This window comes from Corylus avellana, chromosome 10 (assembly GCF_965113065.1).
Source record: "Corylus avellana chromosome 10, dhCorAvel1.hap1.2, whole genome shotgun sequence".
In the NCBI taxonomy this organism is placed as follows: Eukaryota; Viridiplantae; Streptophyta; class Magnoliopsida; order Fagales; family Betulaceae; genus Corylus; species Corylus avellana.
Window position 1 is genome coordinate 21,387,504 of NC_142499.1, and position 10,057 is coordinate 21,397,560.

Below are 10,057 nucleotides of genomic sequence, written 5' to 3' on the forward strand. Positions count from 1 at the left end.
CATAATCTAAATCTAACTTTTAAATTAGAGACTGTTTGACAATTAAATCCCAAAAGTAATTTATTTGTACGTGGATCTTTAACGAGAATATTAATCCAATTCTTTTATCCCACGTTTGAATTAAAAATTTAAAGTGAAAAGGCAAAAAGAAGAAGAAAAAGATTTTAATCTAAAATCTTTTTCTTCTTCTTCAAAGAGACGGCCAACTAACAAAAGATGATTGCCTTCATCAATCTATCTAATCCTAATAACGATAAATTATTATTATTATTTTATTTTTTAACCAACCTCTTGAACTCGAACATTACCCAGAACGCGCCAAAAAAACGTGAGCTGCTAGCCTGCTATTGGTCAAATTCTTAAACATGGGTCGTAGAGAACCACACACGATTGTCACCAACGCCTCGGTAACCGTCAGTCTTCCCAACTACCATTCCTACGAAGAACAAGACCGATCGGTGAAAGTCTAAGCTTCTCTCTCTCACTCTCTCTCTCTGGTTCCATGGACGGTTCTATTCAGCGAAGCCAAGGTGCCCCTTCTCTGCCCCCAATCCCTAGGGTTAGGGCTAGGGCTAGGCTTTGGATTTCATTTTCCTTCCTCTTGCTCTGAAATTCTCACTCACTCTTATCGTCTTTCTTTTTCTCTAGAATGGCAGAGCCGGATCCGAGTACCAGCACAGCTTCCTCTTCTTCCGCGATTCATAGGGAGTTCTCGAGCAATGCGGCGTCGTCTTCGAGCGCCTCGCAAGTTCGGGAAGAGGAAGACCACCGTGACCGCGACCAACTTCAACACCGATTTCCACACCCGGAGCCACAGCACCCGCAATTCGTCATTCCCTACCAAGGAAACCCGAACTTATCGGCTTTCGATGATGCGTCGGTGATCAGGGACGACACGTGGTCCTGCGTTATCGTCCTCCTCACCTTCTGGTTCTTCGGTTTGTCTCTCTCTTTCTCCTTCTCTTCTACTTTAATCGTAATTTAATTTTTGTCCCCCAAATGTTCGCAATATGGTTTTAGTCCACCATATTTGGAATGGTTAGTTTCTCTTTGCTTGTTAGAGTCATAATCTAATTATGCTTTGAGTTTTTCTTAGCTCAATAATTTGGTCAATATTTCAATGGTACAGTATCAATGACTCTGATCCTGGGGGTTTATGGGTCTGTGAATTTACGCCTCGGCCCTAATTGTTCTCTTCTTCTGCAACCTAGCCCTATTTTTGTGCAGTATATGAAGGTGATTGCCTCGTATTGTACTCTTCTTCTTCTTCTTCTTCTTCTTCTGTAGTATTTTTTGATGATGTGTGGTAATCTTGGTCGGTTTATAATAGGTGGAAGAGTTAAATGGGTCAGGCCCTGGGCCTGTGTTATATGGGTTTTCTAAGACTCCGCCTGTTGATACCGTTACCACATGGTCTGAGACTCGTAATGTTTCAGTTAAATTTGATTCTCACCAGGCAAGTTTGCCTTCTCAGATTGTCCATCTCTACTTGTTCTTTTTTTTTTTTTTTTTTTTTTTTTACTGATACAATTCTAACTTCGTAGTTTGTTCTTGAAGCTTGAGATATTCTTATTGACGGGGTGGAGTTAATCTTTTTCTTTTTTCTTCTCATTCAGGAATGGATTTATGTACTAAATAAGGGGTCTCAAATAAATATTTCATATAGTGTGAACTCTCCGAACTACTCCATTTTTCTCATAATTGCCGAAGGTGCATTTTCATCTAGAAATTGTTCTTGTTACATTTCTATTCCTTTTCATATAGTATGCAAGTTACTCACACACTATAAAAATGGAATATCTCCATTTATGTTGTTTATGCAAGTTTGAGGGTATAGATTTAGTGTATTTAGGAGGGTAATATTGTCCTTATTTTTTGAGGGGCAAATTTTTTGGACAAATTTATCCTCCTAAATGCACTAAATGGATACTCTCCATTTCATTTGAAATGGACAGGATCCGTTTCCAAGTTTGAGTATGATTCCATCAGTGAATAGGTCCATTAAGGGAAAAGGTGGTCCTCATAACACGCAATAAAACCAGCATTATTTGATAGAGCCAATTGTGAAAACGATAATGGAAGTTTAGAGATATATATCTAAGGGAATGTTGTCCGGATTACGTGCAAAAGTTAGCCATTCAAAAATTTCCAAGTCCTCAGGATTTAAAACTATGCGTCATATATAATAAACTAGCTTCACTGCAGAGTAAAAAAAAAAACAGAAAGGAAGACCTTGAAAACAGAAGAAACTAAGGTCTTGAAGTGATAAAAATTGTGTGAGAGGGCAGGCCTTCTCTCAATGTTGCAATTGATCACTTGAAATGATGTATATGGCTGTCATCTCTGACTCGCAGAACCATTTAGAAGTCTATAACTTACAACTATAGGTACACCAATTGCCCATACTTATACACCACATATTCCCCTCAAACTCAGTTAGCAAATATTGGACGACTTAATAAATTGCCAGAATTAGGCATTAGCAGCCACATGAGGTGACAAAGATATACATAAAAGATATCAAAATAATGTAGCAAGTAGTTCTTTTATATAAATAAAAGACATCAAATAATGTAGCAAGTGGGTTTTTTATTTTATTTTATTTTTTTTAATATATAGATAAAAGATATCAAAATAATGTAGCATTTTTTTTTTTTTAAATGCAAATATGGAATATTTGATAAGGGCATGTGAACTGATTGGTTTTTCTTTTCATAACAAATGATAAATGAACAGATATGAGTACAAAGTTTTATTCTATGCTGCCATTGTGGTGTTCAATCCCGTTGCTTCATTTGTCCATCTCTCTATAATAGATTTTTACCTCCAAATGCCACACAAAAAATAAATAAGTTGTATGATCTCTCTTGCTCTCTCTCTTCTTTTTGGGTAATTTTGGAGCTGTAAAATTGAAGTGATATTTGGGGAGCAACCTTCACCTTGAAAGCCGCATTTAGCTATCATAGGCCTACTGTACTTGGAACTTTTATCTACATTTATTTTTTAAAATCTTCTTTCACGCATAATGCGAAGTTTGCCTGTGGTTTTTCGTGTATTCTTATAAACTAATTGCAATTGAGCATTTGTTCTCCATATTATTCTGAAGCCAGCACATTGCAGGGAGTGATGGCCTTGCTCAATGGCTTGAGGAACCTACATATCCTAATACCACCTTATCGTGGAACCTCATTCATGGTGAGATGGAAGTTGGAAAGTATCTATATTCTGTTTATTTTAATCCTATACTGATGTTGGCAACTTCTAATTGACCAGGAAGTGGTATCATTACACAGGACATATCAAGGTCTTCTACTTATTATGTAGCAGTGGGAAACTTAAACACAGAGGAAGTGGAGGTAATTTTACAAAAAATTGAACTCTTCTACTATAGCTTACTAGTTTGATAAGTTTATGGCCTCCAAATCCATTTATGATTTGATGAGATGTCCACAAATCCATTGCTTACCCTATCAACATTTGAAGAGATTATTTTACGGCTAGTCCATCTTGTTCTCTCAGAAGTGATATTGTGGTATAAATGAAAAATAAAATCAACTGACTAGTGCTTAATTCTGTTCTGGAACTTTTGGGCTTCGTCTCCCATTCTATAGCATATTAGGATTGCTTTGTGTTTGAATTGATTAAAGTAAGACAAGCTGCTTGGTTCGGTCATTGTGATCTGTTCTGCTCAATTGAGTGAGCTTGAATAGTAGAAACCTATAAACCGTAATATGGAATTATTTATTTGTTGCAACATCTAAGGAATATGATAGTGTAAAAAACAATTGCTAAAATTGCTTTTGCAATGAGGGTGAATGCAATAGAATTGGAGCAAGATTGTTACTACCCTTCTAGTCTTGCTCTACATGAGTGTGCTGATTCCTTGGCCTTTGCTCGATAATCAAATCGATTAATGTATGAATAATTTGAACATAGAGTTTATCCCTTTCCAATATAAGTGTTTTGAGAAATTTTTTTAAAAAAGGGCCATCCCCTTTCTTGTTACTGTCATTAAAACTCTTTCACTATTTGTTCAACGTTTTCACTATGGAAACTTTGAATAACCTTGGTATTTTTAGCAACTAAATAGGAACTGTAATTTGTCAAGATTAGGGTAAAATACTAAAATGTCTTTGTTTCAGGGAGCTGGTTATGGTAATGGCTTATGAAGCTCATATAATTTATGTTTGATACTTTTGAAGTGTATGGTTACCAGATATTTACATATTTATATTACTGGAGGGTGAATTAATGTAAGGATTTAATAAATGGTTTAATCATTGTTAATATGAGGATGCCTCTTGATTGAGCCCTTTGTGCCCTAGACTGCCTATATTTAAGGCACTCTAAGAAACTTGGGAGCACAGCCCCAGTTCTATACTTATCACATATTGCTCCAAACTTTCATTTCCATTTAAATTGATTTAAATCTTCCTTTCTAAATGTAATGATATATCCCTATTGAATTTTTTAGTACACTAGGCATTTAGGTTGATTAGTAGACTATAAGTTAGTTGGTGTTTGTGCATCTAAGTAACAAACTATTTTGTGGATACTATTTATAACTTGCTGTCATAAGATAAGCTACTTGGTTGATGGAAATCATAGAGTTCCTGTAATCTTGGAGATGCTAATTTTAAGGCTGTAAACGACCCCCTTGGGTCGGAAGACACCTTATTCTGGCTTCCAACCTGATTGGGGTCGAAACCTCATTTTTTCAACGGAACCGAACCAAAGGAGTGGGGTACCAAACCGAAGCAACACCAACAAGTGACAGGTTTCAGGCAGTTGCCAGTCACTTTGGTCAGTTGGTCCAGCGTTTGGTTTTATACGTCAACACAGTGACGCACACACACACACACACAAAAAAAGATGGCCCATGCTCTAAAAAATCTTTGCCACTCTTAATGGCCAACTTCACAAAACGAAATCTCAGTCGTAGAAGAACAAGAAGAGGGTGATGATGATGGGATTGGCTGATTGGGCTTTCTATTTGCTCATCCTCTTGGGTTTCTTCATGTTTGGTTGAATGTATGAGAGAGTTACGAAGAGAGGAGATAGATGTGAAACTGAAGAAGGTGAACACAGTTCCGACATTTGCACCCTTCCCATTGATTCGACGGTAGCAGAGTTTTCCATTGCATCTGGGCCGACCACATGTGTACGGCTTCCCTTTGGTCCGGTTTAATAAAATTGGGGTGGCTATTGATTTAATGGTGGCCAAGTCATTTATGGTAAGTTAAATGTTGGGCTACAGTTAAGTGTTTGGTGGAATGAGTTGCCAGTTGTAAAAAGTGGACCTTTGCCATAGAAAGAGGTTCAACTTTAGTCAAACAAGTGTTGTACTATATATGACGTGGCAGCATGTCTGCCCTACCAGAGATCCCTCACGAGCCCTAGCATCTTCAACTCCAACCTGGATGCTAGGACTTCCAATGGTCTTTAGTGAGGCTCAGCTGTGATGTATAGTTGGATCAAAACAGTCTTGAACCAAAACCTTGTGGCAGCTTGTGAGACACAGCTGTGATTACGAACTGGGTCTTACACCAGGCTGGCTTGATTTGGGGTGGCATTGTGACGGAGAGGGGGTTGGGAGGAGAGGACAAGATGCGAGGGCTCCTCACTCCTTAGAACTCTCGATCTGTTTGGACTTTGGGGGTGATTGGCTATGGTTTCCGAAATAAAAAATTTATATTTATATTAAAGGGTGGTCAGGTCCCTTAATAAGCTTCATAAGCCATTACCATAAATTATATTTTAATCAGATTATCCAACATAAGCTATGGTTTTATAGAGTCGGTTTTCCTCAATAAAATGTGGCTAATCTTTTCTGGTTGCTATTGTCTAATTAAAATATTTTAAGCAGTTGTGATATTTCTTCCTCATCATCTTTTATAAATGAGTCTCTACATTAAACAGGTGGAGTTAAACCTCGAATTGAAGGCTTATATACACAATACAACAGAAGCTTATTACAAGTGTACTTTCCCTGATGGTCTGTGTAGTTTGAGCATTTTGTTTCCCAATGGAAATGTCGCAGTCTTAACCTCCCCTAGTACAGAACAGGTGAGACTAGTTTTCTTCTTGATCACCTCCATTCTTAAGTATCTTTTTCTCATTCAGTAAATTGAATAAACTGTGGAGCAGAATTAGAAAATGATTTATATTGTAGGAATCCAACTTCATATATCAGTCTGGATGGTTCATATGTTTGAAAATTTGTGCCAGGGGCACTGTCATGTTGTTTAAATCATTGATTATCATGATATCACCAAATTTGTTAAATTATACCCCATGCCCATGGTTTTGCAATGGAGACATCGGTAAAATACCTTCTTACCGCTCCCCACTGGACTGAATATTTTTCAAATCCAATATGTACAACTCCAAAATTTTCAATTAACCAGGATTTTCTTTGGTTGCTTCAGGGAAAGAACATTGATGAGTGGTACTTCAAATTGTCATATGGACCAAGATGGATCACATATATTGTTGGCATAGGTATACTTAATTATTCCATTTCATAAGGGAATCTTTATGTGTAAATTTTGTACCTTAATATTTCCTCTTGTAGGTGGAATGACTCTGCTCATGTTACTGGCCTTCAACTTCTTAAACAAGTTCCAATGTAACCGTGAAGATGGAAGAAATATTCAGTTTGGGGAAATGGGATCTGCAAGAGTCCCTTTGCTTCCACACAAAGATGATGATCTCTCAAGTTGGGGTTCATCTTATGATTCTGTGTCAGATGAGGATGGTATTGAAGACTTACTTGTATTGGGTTCCCTTGAAGGGGTGTCACTAGGAGATGGTGAAAATAGTAACAATACCCGGCGTCTTTGCGCAATTTGCTTTGATGCTCCTAGGGACTGCTTTTTCCTTCCATGCGGGCACTGTGTGGCTTGTTTTGAATGTGGAACTAGGTAAGTACTCTCCATAATTTCTGTTCTTTTTTCTTTTCTTCTCTTTTTTTTTTTTTTTTGTTTATTGGCAAAATTTGAACCTGGACCTACTCCAACCTCACCCTGCCTTTTACCACGTGGTCCAAAGTCCAAGAGCTTGTTTTTCTGTCCTTAGCCCTGCAACAAACATATGTTTTCAAACTAAAGATGATTAGCGGATGTGCCTATTTGTTTGCCTAATATGACCTATACTGCCTGGACCTAGGTTGGGATCTAGATTAACAACTTACCACTGCACATGTTCCTAGTTGATTGAAGGTTGAAGCATATTTACTATAAAAAAAAAAGAAAGAAAAAGAAAGGTTGTAGCATATTTATACATATGGCTACTTTAAACATCTACTATTGGCGAACCATTTTTTGGCTTCTTCACATTTTTAGTGGATAGTTGCATGATGAACCAAGGTCAAACATAGAATACTTCTCAAGGAAAGTTAATGTCTTTATGTTACAATGATGATGATATAGTTTAAATGTCACAGTTTTAGTTGCGATTATATGTTGATGTCTTGATTATGTAGGTTAGGTACTTCCCAACAAGCCTGAACCCTCTCAAAGCCCAAGATTGATAGAGTAACATTTAACTCAAAATCATTGCCCTTTTCTTTATTAGGAAACATAATTCTCAATATTGGTCGGACACAATTTTCACTCTATCGTCATCTCTATTAAAAACACATTCCACAGCTACACCATTTCTTTCCTTTTAAATTTGGAAAGATCACCTATTAAGACTTGACTGATATAATAGATTTGGCAATAAGCACAAGTTGAGCATCATTTATGATCTTTCAAAGGGTAGACGGCAAACTATGAATATATCCTCGCATAATTGCTGTACAAATTGCCGAAGATCTCAATCCGTGTTGACAGTTTATGAGGACAAAGGATTTGACAGTTTTATGATATGTGATTCATTCTAATCCTTGCAGGATAGTGGAGGCAACTGGCACTTGCCCGGTCTGTCGTAGGCACATGAAGAAGGTGAGAAAGATTTTTACTGTTTAAGCGACAGAACTTCTTGTTAAACGGGCAACGCCTAGTTGAATAATCTGCAACGTGGATTATAATAGCTGGCCACATTATTTATTTCCTGCTGACCAATAGCATTCATCGAGTAGTAGCCGGGTTCTTCGGGTAGTATTTGAAAGTGGGATGACCTCGTCCTCTCTTTTTTTCCGATGGGCTTTCCACAAATGTAATACGATTTATTTATAGGAATGTCAGAATACGCACATTGTATTCAATGTAATTGATACGTTTTTGGTGTTTTATCTTCAATTTTCTTTTGAGGGGTTAATTTTTTGGATTTTATCTTTCAATTTTCCCCTGGTTATACCAATTGCTATTTTTTCTTTTAGATTTTAAATCCCTAACGTATTAAATAGCTTTTGGTCTGCTTTGATTCGAGTAGACAGGCTTTGCTTTGATATTTTTCCATTCAAGTGGTTGCCTGGCAATGACAAATCTGAATTAGTTATCATATGACAACTCACAACTTTGATATTCTCTCTGTGGATCTCAATGACATATCTGGATTACCTAATCTGAAGACAGGCCAAAGTAAAAATTATATAGAATAGCCAGCTTATCTTGCCCAAATATAGAATAGCCAGCTTATCTTGCCCCCCTCCCCATCCCAATTTTAAATGCATTGTGCAGTGGATAGTTTATTTGCTGAAAAGGCTAATATAATCACCTGCAACTGCTTTAATATAACAAATGTTGAACCCAAATATACAGCATCATCAAAACTCAAAAGGTCAATTACTCTTGCCCCCAGCTTCCAAGAAAATGAGCAATTGAAGGAAATAATATGATGCACCCCCTATTGTTGCATACTGTAACTTTTCAGTTCCTTCGACGGCTGGGAAATCATCATCCCCCGCTCGATTAAATCCCCCAGCCAACCACCCCAAGTTCTTGTATCCTCCTCCAAATAACTTTGTAGCCGCCATCATCGACCTGAAGTAACACCAACAAAACCAATGAAAAATTTTGTTTTCTTTCGAATTGAATTCGAGATAAATTTCATATGGGTCTCTCACAATTGATGCCTAGAGGCTAGAGATCTCAATCCATTTTTTTAATAAGTTTAATAAAGGAGAAATTCTCACCTTAAACCCTCACCACAAGCTACAAGGAGTTTGGAGTCCTTATCAGGAACAGCTTTCTGAACTTGCAATAGAAAATCAGGATTCAAGGTGGTGAAATATTGGCCAGTCCAGAGGCCAATGTAGCCAAAATGCACCCACTTCTTCAGAAGCGTAACGGGGCTGTTGTCCTTGTCCTCGACGAACAGTGGGACGTGGAGAGACCCCGTCACGCGCGCCTTCTCTCTCTCCCACGCGGGTCTGATGTCCAGGAGTGTGAAGCCCTCGGATACAATTGCCGTCGCTGCGTCCTTTGGCTGTATGGGCCGGACGGCGCCGGACTGTATGAGCTGCCGACCATTGCTGGAATATACTGCGCGGACTTGAAGTGTCGCCGCCGCCCTTCTTCGGGTGGTGGGACGGGGTGGCTTTGGTTGCTTCTCATGCTTGTTCGAGTTCAATGTGGATAAGTGGTTCAGTTGGACAGCCATCTCTCTCTCTCTCTCTCGCTCTCTCTCTTTCTCTCTCTCTTATATCCTCAACTCGCTTGTTTGTTGTTATTGCAATGAGCCCTTGCTTTTTGAGCTATTTCTGAACATGCCCATTCAATAGTGTTTTTAATTTTTAACAATAGTCTCCATCTATAACAATTTGACAAATATGTAGTTAGGAGTGTCAATGTTTACGTGTTTTGTTTAGGTTGTGTTGGGGTGTGAATATAAAATTATATGGGTTAATTTGAGTTATTTAATTAAACGGTACATGCCTCTCAATGTAACCCGCTATTCTCATGTTTGATTCGTATCAGGATTATGGGTCACGTGTCGAATTCGTGTTGTATTTAGAGGTATATGTATAGAGTTGTCAATTCTAATCTGATTAATTTAATTAAACAAGTTAGACAACTTAATTTTAACCCTCTAATTTCATATCGAATTCGTGAATCGTGTCAAAAATGACAAATTTATTTGCAATTTTTTTGGGGTGCAAATGTTCAAGACA

At 37.8% G+C, this 10,057-nt stretch overlaps 2 protein-coding genes across 4 annotated transcripts; one reads left to right on the top strand and one right to left on the bottom strand.

The window, feature by feature from the left end:
- The first annotated feature begins 452 nt into the window (after positions 1 to 452).
- On the top strand, positions 453 to 8,236 carry APD2 (RING/U-box superfamily protein). 3 transcript variants are annotated; one of them, XM_059607226.2, is made up of 11 exons: positions 453 to 530; positions 649 to 938; positions 1,130 to 1,236; positions 1,331 to 1,456; positions 1,617 to 1,710; positions 3,121 to 3,195; positions 3,274 to 3,356; positions 5,920 to 6,066; positions 6,429 to 6,501; positions 6,575 to 6,923; positions 7,895 to 8,236. In XM_059607226.2, the coding sequence occupies exons 2-11, from the start codon at positions 650 to 652 to the stop codon at positions 7,968 to 7,970; spliced, it is 1,419 nt and encodes a 472-aa protein (XP_059463209.2). In that variant the 5' UTR covers positions 453 to 530; position 649; the 3' UTR covers positions 7,971 to 8,236. The 3 variants fall into 3 exon arrangements, with proteins under 3 accessions (XP_059463209.2, XP_059463210.2, XP_088367236.1); XM_059607227.2 differs by having other exon boundaries at positions 486 to 559; XM_088511110.1 differs by lacking the exon at positions 453 to 530 and having other exon boundaries at positions 3,107 to 3,214.
- Positions 8,237 to 8,649: 413 nt separating this feature from the next.
- On the bottom strand, positions 8,650 to 9,563 carry LOC132161770 (Rhodanese/Cell cycle control phosphatase superfamily protein). Its single transcript, XM_059571950.2, has 2 exons — positions 9,080 to 9,563; positions 8,650 to 8,927 (listed from the first exon to the last, which is right to left on the bottom strand). Exons 1-2 carry the CDS (start codon positions 9,544 to 9,546, stop codon positions 8,726 to 8,728), a joined length of 669 nt encoding a protein of 222 aa, XP_059427933.2. The 5' UTR covers positions 9,547 to 9,563; the 3' UTR covers positions 8,650 to 8,725.
- Between the last annotated feature and the right edge of the window lie 494 nt (positions 9,564 to 10,057).

Coding starts and splice junctions, on each gene's coding strand:
- APD2 (XM_088511110.1), top strand. CDS start 650: ATGGCAGAGCCGGATCCGAGTACCAGCACAGCTTCCTCTTCTTCCGCG. Junction 6,067..6,428: donor CCTCCCCTAGTACAGAACAG/GTGAGACTAGTT, acceptor TGGTTGCTTCAG/GGAAAGAACATTGATGAGTG. Junction 6,924..7,894: donor TGTTTTGAATGTGGAACTAG/GTAAGTACTCTC, acceptor TAATCCTTGCAG/GATAGTGGAGGCAACTGGCA.
- LOC132161770 (XM_059571950.2), bottom strand. CDS start 9,546: ATGGCTGTCCAACTGAACCACTTATCCACATTGAACTCGAACAAGCAT. Junction 8,928..9,079: donor GCTTGTGGTGAGGGTTTAAG/GTGAGAATTTCT, acceptor GTGTTACTTCAG/GTCGATGATGGCGGCTACAA.